The sequence below is a fragment of the Dendrobates tinctorius genome, unplaced genomic scaffold (genome assembly GCF_039654945.1).
Source record: "Dendrobates tinctorius isolate UK_male_01 unplaced genomic scaffold, ASM3965494v1 ptg000090l, whole genome shotgun sequence".
Lineage (NCBI taxonomy): Eukaryota > Metazoa > Chordata > Amphibia > Anura > Dendrobatidae > Dendrobates > Dendrobates tinctorius.
In genome coordinates this window covers 2,970,609-2,994,148 of record NW_027361758.1, presented here as the reverse complement: position 1 = coordinate 2,994,148, position 23,540 = coordinate 2,970,609, and the positions used below count along the sequence as shown (strand labels likewise).

The 23,540-nt window shown below is 45.5% G+C and overlaps 1 protein-coding gene across 1 annotated transcript in view; it reads right to left on the bottom strand.

Annotated features, from left to right (window-relative positions):
- CFAP251 (cilia and flagella associated protein 251) overlaps positions 1–19,552 on the bottom strand; it is a 128,958-nt gene extending 109,406 nt beyond the window's left edge. Inside the window, exons 1-5 of the mRNA XM_073585997.1 lie at positions 19,427–19,552; positions 18,559–18,754; positions 10,290–10,578; positions 8,403–8,678; positions 7,317–7,457 (exon numbers count right to left, since the gene is read on the bottom strand). Coding sequence (XP_073442098.1) covers positions 7,317–7,457; positions 8,403–8,678; positions 10,290–10,550 — 678 coding nt within the window. The 5' untranslated portion in view covers positions 10,551–10,578; positions 18,559–18,754; positions 19,427–19,552. The remainder of the gene's footprint in view (positions 1–7,316; positions 7,458–8,402; positions 8,679–10,289; positions 10,579–18,558; positions 18,755–19,426) is intronic.
- Between the last annotated feature and the right edge of the window lie 3,988 nt (positions 19,553–23,540).

Sequence of the window (23,540 nt, the reverse complement as noted above, 5' to 3'; positions counted from 1 at the left end):
TGTAGATGAAGCCGGCAGCAGGTGATCAGGGGGGCAGGGGGTGATCAGGGGGGCAGGAGGTGGGCAGGGGGTGATTGGAGTGATCACCAGGGGAGGATGGGGCTGTCGGGTGCAGTTGGGGGCAGGAGGGGAGCAGAGGACCAGCAGAAGATGCAGATGGCAGCAGGTGATTAGGGGGGGCAGGGGGTGATTAGGGGGTGATCACTGGGGGGGGGTGATCACCCGGGGAGGAAGAGAGAAAATGGAGCTGTCAGGCGCAGGGGGGTAGAAGGGGAGCAAATGGAGGCTGCAGGAGGAGGTGAGCAAATGCAGCAGGTGATTAGGGGGGCAGAGGGTGATCACCCGTTCAGGTGGTGATTAGGGGGGGCAGGGGGGAGGAAGCAGAGGCGGGGGGAGTGGAGGACAGGAGGGGGGTGCTAGCAGCGGCAACGGCGGGCGGCGGAGGCAGCGGCGCGATCGCGGGCTCTGTGGGGCAGGTCAGCGGTCAGGCACCTCGCTCCTCGGCTTCCACAGATGGGATGAAGCTGAGGAGCGAGGCAGACATTGTTTTCCTCCGCCCCTCCACATCTGATTGGAAGGCTAGCGTCACATGGACGCTCCAATCAGATCTGAGGGGGGTGACATAAAGGTCACCAGGAGTGATTGTAGACCCGGGGGGGCTAAGCCACCCCCCCGGGGTCAAGTATAGGTCCCCCTGTACCTGCGGGCTGGGTGACCTTTCATTCACCCCCGTCACCCGGCCCGCAGGAGGGCGATCATTCTGTGACACAGGGTATGCGTCACAGGTCGGATTGGCACTGACTTTCATGACGCATACGCTGTGTCACAGGTCGAGAAGGGGTTAAAGGGAACCTATCATTTGAAAAACACTATTAACCTGCAGATATGGGTTCAATGTGCAGATTAAAGTCGTGCAGACGTTGCACTGAAAGCCCAGCTACTGGGAGGAAATGAACTTTATTCCTCCTAGCAGACTCCAGTTTTCAGTCATTGAGGCAAGGCTTCAGTCACCGCTCAGTATGTAGTGAGCAGCGGCTGTAACCACACCCCAGCAATGACAGCCAGCCAGCTCTACAGTGCATCAGTACAGAGCCAGCTGTCAGTCAGTGTCAGGGTGTGGTTACAGCCTTCTGCTCACTGTGTACTGAGTGGTGACCAAAGTCGAGCATCCATGACTGAAAGCCGGAGGCTGCTAGGAGGAATAAAGTTCAGTTCGTCCTGGTAGTGGGCCTTTAATGCGACAGCTACATGGCTTTAAAACGCTATTGACCAGCAGATTAGCCATACTTTATATTGGCAGGTTAACGTTTTTTCACATGACATTATCTTGTTGTTTTTTTTTCACACAGCCAATAGGCCCATACAGTTATCATCATCTATACACACATCCGTTTTAAAAATGGATCCATGAGTTCAGTACCTGAGACTCAGAGCATGTCCTATTCACAACTATTTTGCGAATCAGAATTGACCATCAGAGTCTATGGGAATATGTATAAAATGGATGAAATGGAGGAGGAATATAGAAGGGTGATTTCTAACTTTGCGGAGTGGTGCCAGACTAACTGTCTAGAACTAAATGTGAAGAAAGCCAAGAAAATGGTGAGTTATAGAAGGAAAAAGGTGTTAGGGACGGCGGAACGCACTAAATAAATAAATAATAAAGTGCGTTCGCCGCTCAGGGTCCACCGTGCAGAAGATGTTAACACTGCTGCTAATTAATGGTAGACGCGCTATATGGCGGTATAACGCGCACGGGTTCAACGTCACCCGATGTGTGCAGAGCGGACTCTGTTAGCTCACAGAGGCGCTGTAACATAAACATAAACGCAGAGCCTGTTAGACTCACAGGTCTCAGCGAAATTGCACGCACGATATCCGGTCACAAGACACGGGCCCAAGACTGGGGTCGATGTCCGTCTAGACCTACCGTGCGTGCGGCGTCGCTACTGCGGACGCCGGTAAGTGCTGCCGAATGCTGCGCGGCGGTAGACACAGCTGCTATGCGATAGTGCCAAGACATGACACCACCGGACGCTAGTGTAGAGGTGCGTTGTGCACAGTGGCCTATGGCTTGCCACTGACTGGCGCTGACTCTTTCCCTAGTTCCCTATCCACATGCATAATATCAGAGGGAGGGGAATCTTAATAAGTCAGTCACCAGAGTCATACATCCATCACCATTCACACATCTAGCAAGAAGAGTCTATACTAGCGCATGGCCGAGCGGCCATGCGGGCCTTTCATAGCCGCGCGCTGCCGGGACCTTCCAGATCTCTGAGATGGATCAATCAGATCTGGAGAAGGACCTGAGCACGTGACTCCCGACCTCCAGTGGGAGATTGTCTCGTGAGCATGCTCAGTAGAGCGGCAGAGGGACTTAGCCTCAGGAATGGCTTGCTGCAGAGCAGCATGTGAGGCCCTGGATTCCTGTTGTGTCGCTGCAGGAATCCGACGCCTAACATTACCCCCCCCTTCTAGGGCCCCCTCCCTCCTGAGCCTTCCAATCCAGCAAATAAAGTTTTTTACCACGTACCACCTTGTGTCCCACAGAGGCATAGACCTCAGGCTCGTCCGAAGACAAGTCTTATGCCCCGGCAGATGACTTGGAAAACCGGGACATGTGAACAGGTTTGAGAAGGGACACGTGGAAGGCGTCAGGGATGGCGAAGTCGGCAGGAGCAGAAGTTGGAGCGGGGCGTCGACGTGTGTCGGCGAGCGTCTTCATTCTCATTTTAGAGATTTGAGTGACATGCGGGGTGCGACCCAGACTGTCGCGGATCTCCATTGCCCGGTCTGCCACCGGCAAGGGATACAGTAACCCAGCCGGCCTCTGTTTAGAGGAGCTACTCCGAACACAAGAGGCGCATGCCTGAATGTATTTTTTTGTGTCCCGAGCCCTGTGCGGCCACCAGTAAGAGCTAGGCAGGAGTTTTGTGGTCCCCTTGTAACCAAAGTGACCACCCACCCTGGACGCGTATACCCACGCGAGAACCTTGGACCGCAGGTGAGGCGGGACAAAGGTCTTGCCTGGCGGCACTGGCTCAGGGACGATCGGAACCATGGACCTCAGATTCCCAGTGAGAGGCGCGGAATGATCCGTGGGCACCTCCGCATGCCCCCCATGCACCTTCCCACACAGTCCTTGCTCCAGCCCAGTATACTCCCCGAAGCACCTGGTCGATGCCCTTTGGCATAATGAGCAGGGACGTCTCGCGATGAGACGGGGAGATTGAGAACCCCAGGGGTGCTGTCTGGTGGGTAATCTGAGATGGTAAGGTAGATCCATTGACCACCCTGACGGTCACGGGGTGAGGAAGTGGCACCTGTGGAATAGCGTGCTTTTGGGCGAAGGCTGAAGACATAAAATTTCCTTCTGCCCCAGAGTCCACTGTGACAGTGGAAGCTCCACTGTCTATCGTCCCTCGGAATACCGGTTTGTTGGAGAAAGTTTTCATATTAGGTAGATCCCCACCAACTACTACTGGAGGTGAACGTTTTTTCGACCACTGCGGACACCTGTTAGCCAGGTGGCCAGACTGTCGACATAGGTAGCAGCATGTGGAGCCCTGTGCTGGACGTGGTTTAGGACCAGTACGAGACACATCCATGGGCTCAGGAGGTAAAACTTCTAGATCAGGGGGTTCAAGAAATTCAGAGAAGTCAGGTGCCAACCTAAACTTCTGTCTGGATTGAGTACGCTCCAGCCCGCGCGCCGTAAAACGGAGGTCAATACGGGTGGAGATTGCAATCAACTCCTCCAGACTTATGGGGATCTCTCTGGTAGATAAAGCATCTTTGACATGCTCAGCCAACCCTCTCCAGAACACAGGGATGAGTGCCTTATCAGGCCACTCCAGCTCGGAAGCCAGTGTCCGGAAACGGACGGCGTACTGACTGACCGACAGGGGTCCCTGCGTTATCGCAAGTAACTGGAGAGAGGTGTCGTGAGTGACCCGGGACCCCAAAAAGACCTGCTTTAGTGATTTTAGAAACTGAGCAGCGCTGAGTACCACAGGGTCATCACGCTCCCATAGTGGCGTAGCCCATTCCAACGCCCTGCCAGACAGGAGGGAGATGATAAACCCCACCTTAGCCCGCTCTGTAGGGAATCGCGTGGCCAGTAACTCGAGCTGGATAGAGCACTGGCTCACGAAACCCCTATAGGTGGCGCTGTCACCAGAAAATTTATCGGGCAACGGGAGGCGGGAAGCTGTCTGCATGGGCGAGGACATGGACGCCCGGGAGACAGCCTCTGCAATTGTCTGGGCAGCGACTGCAGCAGCATCCGCAGCCGAGGTGGAACTCTCGACGGCTGCCACCCTGCCCTCCAGCTGCCGAATGTACCACTGTAGCTGCTGCTGGTCCGCCATTATTAGCCAGACCCTGGCGCTAGTATAATGTTAGGAACGGCGGAACGCACTAAATAAATAAATAATAATGTGCGTTCGCCGCTCGGGGTCCACCGTGCAGAAGATGTTAACACTGCTGCTAATTAATGGCAGACGCGCTATATGGCGGTATAACGCGCACGGGTTCAACGTCACCCGATGTGCGCAGAGCGGACTCTGTTAGCTCACAGAGGCGCTGTAACATAAACATAAACGCCGAGCCTGTTAGACTCACAGGTCTCAGCGAAATTGCACGCACAATATCCGGTCACAGGACACGGGCCCAAGACTGGGGTCGATGTCCGTCTAGAACTACCGTGCATGCGGCGTCGCTACTGCGGACGCCGGTAAGTGCTGCCGAATGCTGCACGGTGGCAGACACAGCCGCTATGCGATAGTTCCGAGACATGACACCACCGGACGCTAGTGTAGAGGTGCGTTGTGCACAGTGGCCTATGGCTTGCCACTGACTGGCGCTGACTCTTTCCCTAGTTCCCTATCCACATGCGTAATATCAGAGGGAGGGGAATCTTAATAAGTCAGTCACCAGAGTCATACATCCATCACCATTCACACATCTAGCAAGAAGAGTCTATACTAGCTCATGGCTAAGCGGCCATGTGGGCCTTTTATAACCGTGCGCTGCCGGGACCTTCCAGATCTCTGAGATGGACCAATCAGATCTGGAGAAGGACCTGAGCACGTGACTCCCAACCTCCAATGGGAGATTGTCTCGTGAGCATGCCCAGTAGAGCGGCAGAGGGACTTGGCCTCAGGAATGGCTTGCTGCAGAGCAGCATGTGAGGCTCTGGATTCCTGTTGTGTCGCTGCAGGAATCCGACGCCTAACAAAAGGATGATTACTTACTGATCACTATTGCTGACCAGGAGGTAGAGATGGTTGAGAGCTACAAATATTTGGGGGTTCACCTTGACAGCAAACTCGATTTGAGGTGTCATATGGAGAAGGTTTACAAGAAGGGAATGAGCAGACTGTACTTTCTACAGAAGCTCAGGTCGTTCAATGTGTGCAGTAAAATGCTCAAAATTGCCAGTCCATTGTGGCAAGCGCCATCTTTTTTGCTCTCATTTGCTGGGGCAGTAGTGTGCAAGTAGCTGATGCTAATAAGCTCAACAAACTTATCAAGAAGGCAAGCGTGGCTGTTGGCCTCCATTTTGAGGAGGTAGTGGAAGATAGGTTTCAGAAGCAGTGTAGGGCTATAATGAACAATAATACACACCCACTATACGGGCTGATCTTGAATCAGAAAAGCACATTCAGCAGCCGACTAATCCTACTAAGGTGCAAGAATGAGAAATTCAGGAAATCGTTTGTGCCTACTGCTATGGGGATATATAACTATTTCCTAAGGGTGAAAGACAACAATGACCTATGGCTGGTGCACTAATAGCAATGATCAGAGATTTAAGATTTATAGTACCTGCATTTACACAAATTTGTTTGTTACGTAATGTGGTTAGTTATGTGCAAGATCTGTGTCTAGGAATTACTTTATGTAATGCTGTTTGTAATGATGTAATGTTTGGAATGCTGTTTGTAACGCTGCAGTAATACCATAAATTCCCCCGGGATCAATAAAGTGTATATTATCGTCTGGTAAACATAAAAGTCAGACTTTGTCCTTAAATGTTTCTTCCAGGTTTCATTTGTTTTCAACTGATACATTAAGACTCAATAGATAGACGGCAAGACAGTTTTTAAAAATACGGATGCAAGACACAGTGGATAAAAAACGATCCGTCTGTCATGGATTTAAAAATTGACACAGACGTGGTGAGCATGTAGTCTTAGGGTATAATCAAATGTTGTGGTTTGGCAGTGAAAAAAAAAACATACCAAAGAGGAGAAAGACCAATATAGAAAATTGGTGTGCACCAAATGATTGGATGATTGTTGTGTTTGGTTTACATACTTTTAAATGTTTTTACGGGTTTTGTATGTCTATGGTTATGAATAAAGCTTTGTGTTTTTGATTGTTTATAAGGTGTGCGCGCCAATTTTTGGTATTGGCCTTTCTCTTTCCCTTTGGTATGCAATTACAAGGTGTAGCACCCTGATTAGCGTATGCTCATTCCTCATTTTTTTTGCACTATAGGTGCACTCTAGTGCTTTATACTTAAAAAAAAAAAAATATTCGCAGTTGATTTTTCTGCTGCAAATACTGAACGTCTGCACATAATCTTAGGGTATGGTCCCACAATGCATTTCACAGTAAAATCTGCAGTGGTGTATGTCCAAAAAAATACGGACAAAAAAAAATCTGTTGCGTTCACTATTCGCCCTCAAAACAATGAAAAGAAATGGGTAAAGAAACCCTAAAACTGAGAGTATAACAAAAATAAAACAATAAACATAAAATATGATATAGGAAAGGATAGGAAAACATCAGGAATTGTCAAGCCACATTCTAAATAATTTAGTCAATTACCCGAATTTCTAACATGTAGTAAAGGGTCAGAGCGTTTGTCTGCAGCTGGTTTACAAAATAGCAATAAAATATTTATAAGCTGATGTAGCGTCCATATTTGGATGATGGGAAAATATCAGATGTTCTGGCTTCACAGCAATTCTCATTTCCATAACTGAGTTTACAAACTGCAATATTTTATTACAAATCCTCAGTCCGCACAGTAGGCACCAAGCATATGGTAGAATTGTCAGAGCATATGGTAAAAGCAAGGAGCAGGCATGAGCTGATTATTAGAGATAAATGCCCTATTAGTTGGGGAAGCAGAAGACAAACATGAAGAAAATATTATTATATTCAGAGTTGGAACGAAATGCTCAGCTTTCAGCAATATTAATATACAAATGGATCATTTAGATGACAAGACTACAGATACAGAAATTAGGTTTTTCATTCCAATCGTCCATAAAATATTGCATAAAACATCCTTCTCGTACCTGAAGGTGGCGCTGAAGGTTCAACGTGAAGTCATGGATTACAGCGGTGTGAGCGCACACGTACACTGCCACTTGGTGCTCTTCATCATGAAGATTGTAAATTGGGATCTTGCTATTCATCCCGAAACACCATGCTAAATTCTGCACAAAGCAAAGCAGCCGTTAGTGCACGTATGCCCCCAGTAAGTTGCAAGATTTGGAGACTACTCAGGTCTCTTCATCAGGCATAGACTAATACAAAATCTGAAGATTAAGTAAAGATTATTATATAAAAATAAAGATTATTATTTTTATTAATAAGAGTCACATATTTATACACAACACAGCACAGAAATAATGCAATAGATAAGACAAGTGACGTGAAGCAGAACTAGCATTATGGGAGAGGGATAAACAGTTGTGGCCAATAATACAGTTAATAGATAAGGAGTCTGAATGTTTTATTGTCCTCTGATTGGGGTCTGGTTCTGTGTTCTGATCCCCACACAAGGTCTGAGGAGCAAATTCCTTAATTGATGTAAAAAGACATAAATCCATGCGACACATTCATTCCTGCACTGAGTGTGTCAAAGGTCGTCATGAGTTTATACTCCCAGACCCTTCTGTCTCTCTGAGATTTGAAGTTACCTTTTAATACAAGTAATTTGTAATAAGCATTAAGTAATTGTACAATTAATGATAGTTCCGCTTCACGTCACTTGTCTTATCTATTGCATTATTTCTGTGTTGTGTTGTGCATAAATATGTGACTCTTCAGATTTTGTATTAGTCTATATGCCTGATAAAGAGACCTGAGAAATCTTGAAAGCTTGCAATTTGTTACCTTTTAATGGCTAACTGAAAAGATGGTATCAACCACTGAGGACTCTCAATTCTAAATATTTTTCTATCTACTGGCTAACACGGTACAAAGATATATATCTTTCCTGTATGCATCCAATAACTAAAGCGGATAGCAAATCTAAAAACATACTGTACAGCTTATGGTGCAGATGAAGGGAATCATGGATAATCCATCACCAATCTCACCCTAACAATAGCCATACAGGGGTATTAACAAGAAAATCTGTCATTATCATCACTCACAAGAGGTTTATCTGCAGAGACTGAGTTTTCATCTTCAAAGGCGGTCCTTGGCGTGGAGGTGTAGACTAGCGAGTCTTCTGCGGCTGGGACCTCTACGGCGGCTTTATCTTCTTTATCATTCATATCATCAAATACTGAGACACGATTATTTCCTTCACTTGACCATTGGCTCTCTGTGATATTAGGGTCCGATATTGCACACGATTCCTGCGCGGGACTTTTATCATCTGATGCATCTTTTTCTTTTTGAGAAGTCTCCTCATCTGTAACATCCGGCTATCAAAATTTAGCAAAGAAACAATGACAACAGTAAGAAAAAAAAAAAAAATACAGGCTGATCTCTGTTCAATGTCCCTTATGTGCCTAGTAAAATAAAGGCTCAATCACACATCTGTTTTTCAAGTAGGAGTGTTATCTGTCGGATGAAACTCAGCAATAAAAGTCCATGGGTCTGTGAAAAAAAATCAGATGGCACTCAGCTGCCATTCATATGGGGCCCATGTTTTTCACTGACTGATTTGGGAAGGTAGAGACATTTTTTTCTTTCAATGAAAAAAAACTGATGAAACTCTGTCCGTTTTTCTTGTACATAAAAAGAAAATGACATCTGAATGAGGCCTAATAAAAAAAAAAAAAAAAAAAAAAAAATCGCCGCTTATCTTATACATTATTAAAGGATAAGAAAGAAAGCGAGCAGGTTGTAATATGATCACTAACAAGATCACTTTGATTTTATCATTCAGTCATACAGGATATAACACAAATTAATTGAAATGGCCTCTGGTACTAAACCAATATTTAACTTTACAGAACCATTTCCAAAGCATCTCAGCAGTATCTCCAAGGACAGTGAGTACGGAGAGGACAGCGAGTACGGAGAGGACAGCAAGTACGGAGAGGACAGACAGAACAGCGAGTACGAAGAAGACAGCGAGTACGGAGAGTACAGACAGGACAGCAAGTACGAAGAGGACTGAGAGGACAGCGAGTACGAAGAGGACAGCAAGTACGGAGAGTACAGACAGGACAGTGAGTATGGAGAGGACAGGGAGTACGGAGAGGACAGAGAGTACGGAAAGGACAGGGAGTACGGATAGGACAGCGAGTACGGAGAGTACAGACAGGACAGCGAGTACGAAGAAGACAGCGAGTACGAAGAGGACAGCGAGTACGGAGAGTACAGACAGGACAGTGAGTACAGAGAGGACAGAGAGGACAGCGAGTACGGAGAGGACAGCGAGTACGGAGAGGACAGCGAATACAGAGAGGACAGCGAGTACAGAGAGGACAGAGAGTACAGAGAGGACAGAGAGTACAGAGAGGACAGAGAGTACGGAGAGGACAGAGAGTACGGAGAGGACAGAGAGTACGGAGAGGACAGGGAGTACGGAGAGGACAGGGAGTACGGAGAGGACAGAGAGTACGGAGAGGACAGAGAGTACAGAGAGGACAGACAGTACGGAGAGGACAGAGAGTACGGAGAGGACAGGGAGTACGGAGAGGACAGGGAGTACGGAGAGGACAGGGAGTACGGAGAGGACAGAGAGTAAGGAGAGGACAGAGAGTACGGAGAGGACAGGGAGTACGCAGAGGACAGGGAGTACGCAGAGGACAGGGAGTACGGAGAGGACAGAGAGTACGGAGAGGACAGAGAATACGGAGAGGACACAGAGTACGGAGAGGACACAGAGTACGGAGAGGACACAGAGTACGGAGAGGACAGAGAGCACGGAGAGGACAGCAAGTATGGAGAGGACAGCGAGTATTATTATTTCTTATTTTAGCACCTTTTATTCCATGGCACTATACATGTGAGTATAGCAAGTATGGAGAGTATAGCAAGTATGAAGAGTACAAAGAGTATGAAAATATTTGTGTTAATTCTACCTCAATGGCTTCCTTCTTTCCTACATCATGAAACATTTCTCCATGTGACACATTAGGAGAACCCTGTTCTTCAGTTTCTGGTTCATTTACTTGCTCCTCGAAACCTCCATCATTGGCGTCAGGGGGCTGCTCTTGAGAAGACTCAGGGGTTGGAGATATTTTTTGATCTTCACTACACACTTCCATTTCCTTCTCAGACACATCTTGGTCAACTGCATTAGAGGACATTTCTTCTTGTAGTTCAAAATCACCTTCAGACATCTTCCTCTACATATAAATATAGTGTAGCCTGTATGTACAGTAATATTAAACACGTCATATAATATTTTGATTACACAAATCCAATGAAGAACTACAAATCTTCGTTTTGGGTAGCTTTCCATTATAAACAAGATTTTCCTAGGTGAAACTGCTGCAATCTTTTTCCCTAAGCAGTTTCTCTGTTGGTTTTTGCATCGCGTTTTTGCAGCAACGCTGCCACCAGCTTCATATATCTACAGTTGAAACTAAAAGTTTACATACACTATATAAAAAGACACATATGCATGTTTTTCTCAACATATAACATGAAATCAGAATAAACCTTTCCCATTTTAGGTCAATTAGGATTACCATAAGGTATATATGATGGATAGATAGATAGATAGATAGATAGATAGATAGATAGATAGATAGATAGATAGATAGATAGATAGATGTGTGCAGCTTACTGTACATGTATTTAATAAAAGATTATTTTTCTGAAAAAAATGGCGTGGGTTCCCGCGTAATTTTCTTAACCAGCAGAGGGAAAGCTGACAGCTGGGGGCTGACGTTTATAGCCTGGGAAGGGAGTAATACTCATGGAACTTGCCAGGCTATTAATATCAGCGCACAACTGTATACTTAGCCTTTACTTCTAATAAAATGGGTGACCCTAAAAAAATGCCATAGGGTCCCCTTATAATTAATAACCAGCAAAGGCTATGCAGACAGCTGATATTAATAGCCTAGGAAGGGGCCATGGATACTGCCCCCCCCGGCTAAAAACATCAACTCTCAGCCACCCCAGAAAAGGCGCATCTCTAAGATGCACCAATTCTGGCACTTAGTCTCGCTCTTCCCACTTGCCCTGTAGTGGTGTCAAAGCTAGTAATGGAGAGGCGTTAATAAGACGCCCCCCTTACTAATCCCATAGTCACATTGTATGAAAACACAGACTAAAGTCCTTTAATTGAAAGAATGACACAGACTCCTATAACCCCTTAATGACCGGAGCATTTTATCGATTTTGCGTTTTCATTTTTCGCTCCCCTTCTTCTCAAAGCCATAACTTTTTTATTTTTCCATTAATATGGCCATGTGAGGGCTTATTTTTTTACAGGACGAGTTGTACTTTTGAATGATGTCATTAATTTTAGCATGTCGTGTACTCAAAAATGGGAAAAAAAATTCCAAGTGCTGTGAAATTGCAAAAAAAGTGCATTCCCACACTTGTTTTTTGTTTGGCGCTTTTTTGCTAGGTTCACTAAATGCTCAAACTGACCTGGCAATATGATTCTCAAGGTCATTACGAGTTCATAGACACCAAACATGTCTAGGTTCTTTTTATCTAAGTGGTGAAAAAAAAATTCCAAAGTTTGCTTTAAAAAAAAAAAAAAAATTGTGCCATTTTCCGATACTCGTAGTCTCCATTTTTCGTGATCTGGGGTGGGGTGAGGGCTTATTTTTTGCTCGCTGAGCTGATGTTTTTAAGGATACCATTTATGTGCAGATACGATCTATTGCATTTTAATACAATGTCGCGGCGACCAAAAGACCGTAATTCTGGCATTTCAATTTTTTTACCGCTACGCCGTTTTGCAATCGGGTTAATTCTTTTTGTTTACAGATAGATCGGGCGATTCTGAAGGCGGCGATACCTAATATGTGTATGTTTTTAAATTTTTTTTTCATTGTTTTATTTTGAATGGGGCGAAAGGGGGGGGATTTAACTCCTTAGTGACAGAGCCAGTTTGCAGCTTAATGACCAGGCCAATTTTTACAATTCTGACCACTGTCACTTTATGAGGTTATAACTCTCGAACGCTTTAACGGATCCCGCTGATTCTGAGATTTTTTTTTATGACATATTGTACTTCATGTTAGTGGTAAAATTTCTTCGATATGTCTTGTGTTTATTTATGAAAAAAACGGATTTATGGCGAAAATTTTGAAAATTTTGCAATTTTAAAACTTTAAATTTTTATGCCCTTAAATCAGAGAGATGTGTCACACAAATGTCTTAATAAATAACATTTCCCACATGTCTACTTTACATCAACACAATTTTGGAAACAAAATTTTTTTTTGTTAGGAAGTTATAAGGGTTAAAAGTTGACTAGTGATTTCTCATTTTCACAACAAAATTTACAAAACCATTTTTTTTTAGGGACCACATCATATTTAAAGTCATTTTGAGGGATGTACATGACAGAAAATACCCAAAAGTGACACTATTCTAAAAACTAGACCCCTCAAGGTGCTCAAAACCACATTCAAGAAGTTTATTAACACTTTACATGCTTTACAGGAACTAAAGCAATGTGGAAGGAAAGAATTAACATTTAACTTTTTTTCCAAAAAATTTACTTCAGAACCATTTTTTTTATTTTCACACGTGTTAAAAGAGAAAATGAACCACAAAATTTGTTGTGCAATTTCTCCTGAATACGCTGATACCCAAAATGTGGGGGTAAACCACTTTTTCAGCGCACGGCAGAGCTCGCAAGGGAGGGAGCACCGTTTGACTTTTTCAACGCCGGATTGGCTGGAATTGATATCGGATGCCATATGGCGTTCGGAGAGCCCCTGATGTTCCTAAACAGTGGAAACCCCCCACAAGTGACCCCATTTTGGAAACTAGACCCCCAAAGGAGCTTATCTAGATGTGTGGTGAGCACTTTGAACCCCCAAGTGCTTCACAGAAGTTTATAAACGCAGAGCCGTGAAAATAAAAAATCTTTTTTTTTCCTCAAAAATGATTTTTTTAGCCCGCTCATTTTTATTTTCCAAAAGGTAACAGGAGAAATTGGACCACAAAAGTTGTTGTGCAATTTGTCCTGAGTACGCTGATACCCTATATGTGGGGGGAACCACTGTTTGGGCGCATGGGAGAGCTCGGAAGAGAAGGAGCGCCATTTTGGAATACAGACTTTGATGGAATGGTCTGCGGGCGTCATGTTGCGTTTGCAGAACCCCTGATGTGCTTAAACAGTATAAACCCCCCACAAGTGACCCCATTTTGGAAAAGAGACCCCCCATGGAGCTTATCTAGATGTGTGGTGAGCACTTTGAACCCCCAAGTGCTTCACAGAAGTTTATGACGCAGAACCGTGAAAATAAAAAAGTCTTTTTGCTTTCCACAAAAGTGATTTTTTTTAACCCTCAATTTTTTTATTTTCCCAAGGGTAACAGGAGAAATTAGACCCTCAAAGTTGGTCAATAGTGGAAACCCCTCAATTCTTGCTCCAACCCTAATCCCAACACACCCCTAACCCTAATTCCAACCCTAATCCTAATTCTAACCCTAATTCGCCCTAACCCCAATTCTAACCCTAACCCTAATTCTAACCCTAACTCCAACCCTAACCCTAATTCCAACCCTAACCCTAGCCCTAACCCTAATGGTAAAATGAAAAAAAAATATATTTTCTATATTTCATTATGTTTGACTAACTAAGGGAGTGATAAACAGGGGGGGGGGGGGGGTTATTATTTTTTATTTTGATCACTATGATAGTTTATCATAGTGATCAAAATGGATCTGCCAGCCGGCAGATTTGCGGCGGGCGCACTGCAAAAACATAAGCACTCATACAACTCTCTATGGAAATGTTATTGCGTCATTACTGTATGAAGCCCACAACAGGTGGGGAACCTAATTAGTTTATAAGGCCATAATGAGAGACATTAGGCTGTGTGCACACGCTGCGGATTTTGCTGCGGTTCCGCAGCGGTTTTGGCCGCTGCGGACCCGCAGCAGTTTCTGCTGCGGTGTACAGTACCTTGATTCCCTATGGGAATCAAAAACCGCAGTGCAGACGGTGCGGAATTTTCCGCGCGGATTATCTGCGGTTTTCAATCCGCAGAAAGAATTGACATGTCAATTCTTTCTGCGGATTCTCCTGCGGTTTGCCATCTCCTCCATTGAGGAGATGAAAAACCGCAGGGCAAAACCGCAGAGCAATCCGCAGGTAAAACCGCAGGTCTTTTGACCTGCGGTTTCACCTGCGGATTTTACAAAATCCGCGCGGATGAATCCGCACCTAATCCGCAGCGTGTGCACACATTAGTACATGATAGCCACAATGGGGCCTTATTAATGTATGGGGTCACAGTAGAGCACATTATTAGTGCACAGTGGCTGCAGTGGGGGACATTATTAATGTGTGGGCCACAATGGGGGGACGTTATTAGTGAATGGGGCCAAAATGAGGAAAATTATTAGTGCATGGTGTCACCGTTGGAGGCAATATTAGTGTATTTGAGGAAACATTGATCGCGCTGGAAGTGCGTCTCCAATCCTGCCCATCAGCGACCGTGTCATATGACCGCGGGTCACCGATGGGTTCGGAATGACAACCCGGGGTCTGCAGGAGAACACTGTGGTTGTCATTGCAGGATTCCTATGTGCGCTGCCCAGCAGTCGGCACTTGTAGCAAGTGAGCATTTCTGCTACACACAGGCGATCTGATCATCGCAGCTTCTGGAGACTATTGAAACAAGTGAAAAGAAAAAAAAAAAGTTTTTTAAAAATATACAAACGTTCAAATCACCGCACATTCACCCCATTCAAAATAAAACAATTGAAAAAAATTTTTAAATACACATATTTGGTATTGCCGCGTCCAGAATCGCCCGATCTATCAAGGTATGAAAAGAATTAATCCGATCTGTAGCAAAAAAAAAGTCAAAATGCCAGAATTTTGGGGGTTTTTTAGTCGCAGCAACATTGCATTAAAAGGCAATAATGGGCAATCAAAAGGTAATATCCACACCAAATCATTAAAAACATCAGCTCGGCACGGAAAAAATAAGCCCTCACCTAGCCCCAGATCGTGAAAAATGGAGACGCTACGGGTCTCTGAAAATGGCGCAATAATTGTTTTTTGTTTTAACAAACTTTAGATTTTTCATCACCACTTAAATAAAAAGCAGCCTAGACATGTTTAGTATCTACGAACTCATAATGACCTGGAGAACCATAATGGCAGGTCAGTTTAGCATTTGGTGAACATGGTAAAAAAAAAAAATCCAAAAAAACCATTGTGGAATTGTACTTTTTTTTTTTTAAATTTCAGCACACTTGGAAATTTTTCCCCACCTTCAAGTACACGATATGGTAAAACAAATGGTGTCGTTCAAAAGTACAACTCGTCCTGCAAAAAACAAGCCCTCACACGGCCATATTGACGGAAAAATATAAAAAAGTTATGGCTCTGGGAAGAAGGGGCGTGAAAAAAGAAAACGCAAAAATGAAAAAAGGCCGCGGCATGAAAGTGGATAATTTTGTACGGCCCCAGAGTGATGGCATAAATATCCAAAATGTCCCCCGACAAAAAATAGGTTCCCCATCCCTGCCCTAGACCATGCTTAGTTTTTGACTTGGCTGACAGCATATGTGTACCCCTGAAGCTAGGGATGTCAGGGTGTTCATTAGGGGGCTCCCCACCCTGGCTATAGGCAATCAGTGTATAGCACCAGACAATGCACTGATGATGCAGAATAAAACTTCTAAACTCTGCATCAAAACCACTGCTGGTGTTATAGAATCAAACACTTCTCCGCACCCTCCGGCCACCACGTCCTGTATCTGTAAGGGGTGTACCAGGACTGATGTGTACCCCACCCCTCTGTATTAATGTGTAATGTATATAACTGTAGTGTTCTATACTGCATTGCCATAAGATGTACATTATGCTGTAGCTTAGGGAAAGTGCAGTTAGTAGTTAGGACACTAGATGGGGCACAATAGTGTATATAGTTAACTAATAGGAGGAGTCAACTGTGGGTAAGCCCGGAGCATTTCCTGAGTATAGTCAATAGGGCCGGGGAGCCCAAAGAGTCCTGAAGGGCAGTAGTGCCCGGGACAGCACAGTGACCCCGCAACATTCGAGTCAAGAGCCTAGTTTGTCCAGGGCCTGATAGTGGCCGAAGGTTACAGCAGGAAGAAGATGCAGGGCAGCACCAAGATGTGGCAGCTTACTACATGGGCAGATGCCCTTATATCTGGGGCGAAACGGACAGGGGAACTCCTAAAGTTAGTGAAGCTGTACAAGAGTGATGCTGCGGTACCGAACGGGTCCGTACGTCCCAGGGACTACCTGGAAGGAGTGAGGGAAGACACAGGGAAAGTGAAGGATGCATACTGTGTGGAACCTTATGACATGAATGTAATTGAAATGGATATACTGTGTACTGAAGCACGTCAATTCACTATTGTTGAGTTGGAACTGGACTCTGCCTCTTTTTGTATAACAACGCCTGCAGCAGAACGTCAGCAGACCAGATGGGACCCTGATGGTGCAGAAGGTGTAGCAGAAGGTATGCTGCAAAGGGGACATTGTATGCATGTGTTGGGAGACCAGGGCGTAATTGAGCTATCTTTGTCAGCCACGACTATGGCCCTGGCTCCCCTCACATATCAACCACAACAAGAAAAAGAATTCAAAATAAGACCATATTAATTCCCCAGATCCTACCACAGTTCTGCTATTTTGTGTATTCAATATTATAGTCCAGAAAATAGCAGAAAATATTCAGAATAATCTGCTTACTGGGAAATCATTCAATTCACAAACACAATGTCAACGTATAGAATAGAGATCATAAATGACAAATAAAGCACCGAACAGCAGACACGGCCCAAATATCCAGTGCCCAGAACAGAAGCTTCACTGCCATGGATGTGAAATGGTAAGCTCCCCCCGACTGCTACTGAGGGACAGGAGATCATGAGGACAGGAAAACTGCAGCCGCCACATAATCCGCAACCTGCAGGGGACAGGGCAGGAGGCAGGGCAGGACACAGGTAGGCAGGACACAGGTAGGCAGGACACAGGTAGGCAGGACACAGCGTAGGACACAGGCAGGCAGGACACAGGTAGGCAAGTCACAGGCAGACAGGACGCAAGTAGGCACAATACAGGCAGGCAGAACACAGTATTGGTCACAGGAAGGCAGGACACAGGCAGGCAGGACGAAGGTAGGCACAACATAGGCAGGCAGGATGCAGCGTGGGACACAGGCAGGCAGAACGCAGCGTAGGTCACAGGTAGGCAGGACACAGGTAAGCAGAATGCAGCGTAGGTCACAGGCAGACAGGACACAGGCAGGCAGAACACGGGTAGCCAGGAAGCAGCGTGGGACACAGGCAGGCAGAACGCAGCGTAGGTCACAGGCAGGCAGAATACAGGTAGGCAGGAAGCAGCGTGGGACACAGGCAGGCAGAACACAGGCAGGACGCAGCGTGGGACACAGGCAGGCAGAACGCAGCGTAGGTCACAGGCAGGCAGGACACAGGTAGGCAGAATGCAGCGTAGGTCACAGGCAGACAGGACACAGGCAGGCAGAACACGGGTAGCCAGGAAGCAGCGTGGGACACAGGCAGGCAGAACGCAGCGTAGGTCACAGGCAGGCAGAACACAGGTAGGCAGGAAGCAGCGTGGGACACAGGCAGGCAGGACGCAGCGTGGGACACAGGCAGGCAGAACGCAGCGTAGGTCACAGGCAGGCAGAACACAGGTAGGCACAACACAGGTAGGCAGGACGCAGTGTGGGACACAGGCAGGCAGAACACAGGTAGGCAGGAAGCAGCGTGGGACACAGGCAGGCAGAACACAGGCAGGACGCAGCGTGGGACACAGGCAGGCAGAACGCAGCGTAGGTCACAGGCAGGCAGGACACAGGTAGGCACAACACAGGTAGGCAGGCAGAACACAGGTAGGCAGGACACAGCGTAGGTCACAGGCAGGCAGGACGCAAGTAGGCACAACACAGGCATGACACAGGCAGGCAGAACGAAGTGTAGGTCACAGGCAGGACGCAGGTAGGCACGACACAGATAGGCAGGACACAGGCAGGCAGAACACAGTGTATGTCACAGGAAGGCAGGACACAGCTAGGCACAACACAGGCAGGCAGGACGCAACGTAGGACACAGGTAGCCTGGACACGGCACAGGCAGGACACGGCGCACACCGGCCCGGTACTGAGGGAGTATCAGCACAGACCGCCATATCCGTCCTACCTGCAGAGCAGCGCAGCCCGCACGCAGCCTGAGCCTCCAGTGCCTAGCAACCGAGAAGTAAACCACGCCGGGTTCCCATGGCGACACGGAAGTCACCAGTAGGCCATGTAGTAATTCCTGCTCTGCTTCGCACAGGATTGTGGGAGAGCTGTCGTTGCCGGTGATTTGTTATTTTCGGTATTGTGCCTGCGGGGAGCTGTAGAGAAAATGATCCGGCTCAATAAGTGCCCGCCTCTCACAGCATGAACTGTATGCCCCGCAAGAGCAGAAACCAAAGGACTGCTGGGAAGTGTAGTTCTACAACCAGCTGGAGACAGATCACTGCTGTATTGGGCTATTTTGGGTATATAAACAGTCATCTGATCTCCATTCTGATGGGTGACAGGTAGTTTGCACATATTCACTGAATGGGCCGCGTTCCTTGTGGGACAAGATGACGTTTTCAGGGATACCATTTTTTTTTTCCTTAGTCTATCTTGGGCTTTTATTTGCCTGATCACTGATCTAATGTTCTGCAATTCTTCTGTGCTGCAAGCTATCAGATCTGTCAGTTTTGCATGGACACATATCCCGTTAGACCCGGCTTACAGGCCACCACAGCGGACTAACCTGAAGGCCATGACTTGGCCTCGGATTGCCATGGCGACTACTGGAACCACACAGGGTGCCCATAGGCTTAGAGAGGGAGAGAGGGAATCCTCCTCTTACAATAACCATCTAGATATTGCAGTTACTATTGACAGCAGTATCCAAGGGGTTAAACGGCCACAAATGGTGCCAATACTGATCATGGCCATCATCATCCTGTACCCTTGTCCACTAGTCGGACATCCCTCACTTGGCCCTGATAAAACAAAAAAGCTTATACTCCCGTGACGGCGCCGCTCCAGCGGTGTCAGCACTCGCGTTCCTGGGACTCCTGTGCTGTTATGACACATGACCCTGGTGCCCAATCAGTGCTGGCGTCTCTGTCCCCGCCTTTGGACAAATCGATCATCAAGAGGAAGTGAGAGCAGCCCTGGCTTCCTCCTGATGTTAGATTTGACCGGAGGTGGAGACAATGACTCCAGTGCTGATTGGGTGTTGGTGTCACGTGTCACAACAACCGCACAAGAGTCCCAGGAACGTTAGTGCTAACACCGCTGGAACGGCACAGGAGGGGAGTATACGCTTTTTAATTTTATCGAGAGATCCAGAGATTTAGATCAAGATGGAGTTGTCCAAGTCGTAGACGACCTCTTTAAGGTGTTTTCTGAGAAGTGACCTCCCGATGTGCTGTCAATATAAGATGGATGTCAGGAAGGGGTTAAAACCTCATATTAACCTACCACCGGCTAACCATCAGCCTCCACTCTGACACACTGTGCTCCGGCCTGATGCCAAAGCGTGCCGGTGGGGCCCTTCCTCCCGCTAGCCGTCCAAAGGGTGAATGGGAAGCACTGCCCCATGCCAGTCTCAGGAGTCACATGCATCTTTGGGACCCCCCTGGTGGGAGACCACAGCTTTAGAGTCTGTGGAGGGCATTTATCTTTCCTCTTGTATTTTGCCATATTTGTGCCATTTTCTGGAGTGCCTTAGCATCTATTGTGTCCATCTTGCTTTTCTGCTTCTGCGCCACGATCACTTTGAATCCTTATCATGCAAAATCGGTATAGCTTATAAGAAGAAACTCATTTATTAAATCTGACTTTTTGAAAGCTGGCACATTTTTGGGCAATGCCAGTCTACTTCACAAGTATTACACTTTTTCTTTATGTTAAAGTAAAACAATCATGACTCAGTGAGAGAGGGGGTAGAGATTGCGTTACATCTGCCCTCCGTACTATGGGGTCATTAATAAGAACAAATGGGACATTTTATATCCTGGAGGTCTAGAGGTATACAGCCGGTATATGTAATTTAGCCGCACATAGTCACAATATGATGGATTTGTTACAAAGCCGTTAAAATGAAAGGTGATTGAGCTGCAGATTCTTGGGTGGTTTACTAACAATACATGACCCTTTACAGAATTTATAGCTTTTTACACGCTCAAACATCATTGGGCAACTGACTGAAATACGGTTTCATAGAACGGTGTAGCCGGACCCCATTATTTCATGTCAAATGAAAGCAATAGAGGTTAATAAGGGTTTAATTAGATAACTGGTCCAAAGAGGGGTCACTGCAGGTGAAGGCTTCTTTAGGTCTGATACAGATGTCCATTTTTTTTCTTGTACGTGAAAAACGGACCAATTTTTCACCAGTGTGCTGGCTCACACTTTAATCGGTGATTTTCTTGTGTACCCGACAAATAATTTCAAAGCTTTTGCTACCTAATTCATTTATAACAGGGAAAACACATGGATGGCATTCGTATCCCATTGTTTTCAGACCTATTGACTTGAATGGGTGAATTTAAAGTGACTTAGATCAAAATTGGACATGTCTCCATAACATAGTCCACAAGAAGACACAGACTCCTAAACACCCGAATAGACTATAATAGGTACTTGTACATGTTCAATCACTGAGTCAACAAAAAACAAAACCTGGCCATGTGAACAGCCCACGAGATTAGAATTAGAGATGAGCAAAGCTGAACTGTAAAGTGCGGGGTTCGCAGCAGACACCTAGGATTTGTGGATAGATTTCTCTCCCACTTCCATGTTTGGAGTTTTGCAGCCCCCCAGCCCTTACATTTTACAGCACCAAAGTTTGGATCCCCATTGACTTCAATGGGGTTCAGGTTCCTGAACCAAATTTTGGGTTAAAGTTCACTCGAACCTGAGTGAACCTGTCCGCTCAACCCTAATTATAATGGGTACATGTTCTATTTGTGAATCTACAATTTTGGTATATACTTAAAGGAAATCTGTCACCAGGTTTTTGCCACCTAATCTTAGAGCGCCATGGTGTAGAGATAGTGTCCCTGATTCCAGCAGTGTCACTTATTCGGCTGCTTAGTGTAGTTTTGATAAAATGACTTATCAACACAAGATATTCATTAGAGGACTAGTAAACTCCCTGCCAGGTAGTCAAGCATATTCATTAGCTCTGTATAATCCCACCCACACCAAAGATTGTTTTCTGTACACATTGTTCAACCAATCAGTGGTGTGGGAGGAGTTATACAGAGCTCAGGATTCAGAGAACTGCAATATTACAGCAGATAAAACAGTAATTTTATCAAAATGACAGCAAGCAGCTCAGAAAGTAATACATTCCTAGAATCAGGGTCCCTTCCTCTACACTATGCTGCGCTCAGATGGAGAAGGAAAAACCTGGTTACAGTTTCCCTTTAAAAAGGATGCCCTGGTGAGCTCAGCAGCACTAAAGGGTTCACAAGAGCATCAAAAATAAAGTGGATGATCGCAAAATTCTTTGACAAAGAGAAACCCCTTTGCCAATGTCTAATCTAGAGATGATTTTATGAAAGGAAAAACAGACAAGATAAAGCTAAAAACAGAAACGCAAACAAACATCGACTGGAAAGCTGAGTAAGAGCCTGGTAAACCATGCTAAAGGGTAAACTGCACATTTTGTGCAAACACCTTTCAAATAAAGTTAAAAGTCCACACTTCCATAACATCTCAATGGTTTGGAGTTTTTTCCCCACTGTACTGGTGCACAGGGAATAATTATGACCATTATTTTGTCCTAATACTTGTGTTCCCTCCTGTATAGCCATGGGGCAAGAGAGAAGACAAGGAAGCAATGTTCAGCACCCCGAGAGCTCTAGTGTTAGCATACATATCCAAACTCGGAGTCTTGTTGTGGCACACAGGTAGCAAGCATTCAGAATCAGCAAGCATGTCCATGTAATAGGGCATGACACATATTGCAATGTTACAATGTTTCTGGCAGCGCTCGGATTCTGTATTTTCAGCTAAACCTCCATACTGGGACATTTTATTAATATGCCCAATAGTCACTTGACTATAGCCCAGGAAAAATACATTGATTGTACTATAAGAAGCAGCCTTGATGCCAACAGGAAGGCTTTGTTTTATGGAACTCTATTTTTAAATGCATATTATGGTTGTTCTGCAGAACAATTATAGAAAATGCCTTTAAAATCCACGTGTATGTGGACACTATGAAAAGTTCTGTTACTGCAACTTATTGCATCATTCAGTGTGCGCATGCGTCCATTCTGCGCCTCTTGCTCTTCCAGATGTGCCGAGTCAGGTGACCCACCTGTGTGTCGCCGTGTACTGATCCGGAAGTCTCCCATTGCCATGAGGCATGCAGGAAGTCCATCATGCGCCGGTAACGAACTTACCTGATTCGTCCCCCTCACGCCATCACATAGACATCTCTCACTCCCGGCCTCTGCCCTGTTAACCGCACATATTGGACCGAGTATACAATATAATATTAAATCCCCCTGCCTTTAGACACACCACCAGAAAAAGCGTTATGCGAAACGTCGTAGGGGTCGGGGAAGTGTGGCTGAATTTCTTGTATATCTGGTCTCCATTGCTCTAAGCACCCAGGTGAAGTACTCCTTACTTATAGTTTACTTTGTATAATGTCTACATATTATTCAAAATATCTGTTACTTTGTACATTATAGAAACATTGCTTCACAGGCAGATCTACGATTGAGCATTTAGGTTGCTCTCATTATTTATAGTGCTTGTGATCTAATGCTGCGTTACGTCAAAGCTTCATATGCTATCCTGCAGAAATGTTTGTCGTCAGGTACCATGACTTTTTGTGAGTTCATGCCATATTAAATTGTGAACACTTTCTGTGGCGCATACAGGATTGATTTCCTTTATCATTGAAGGAGTACATATATACAGCTTATTTGCACTTCCCCTAGGAGGTTTTCCCCACCCTGTTTATTAAATGTATGAATTGATTTTATACATTTTTATACAAATTTTTATATTTGCAAGAATCTCTTTTGCTGGCAATATTTATAATTTATTAATTTGATAAATTTTACTTATTGCATCAGTATAATAGAAATGAATACTAGCAGATGCATAAGA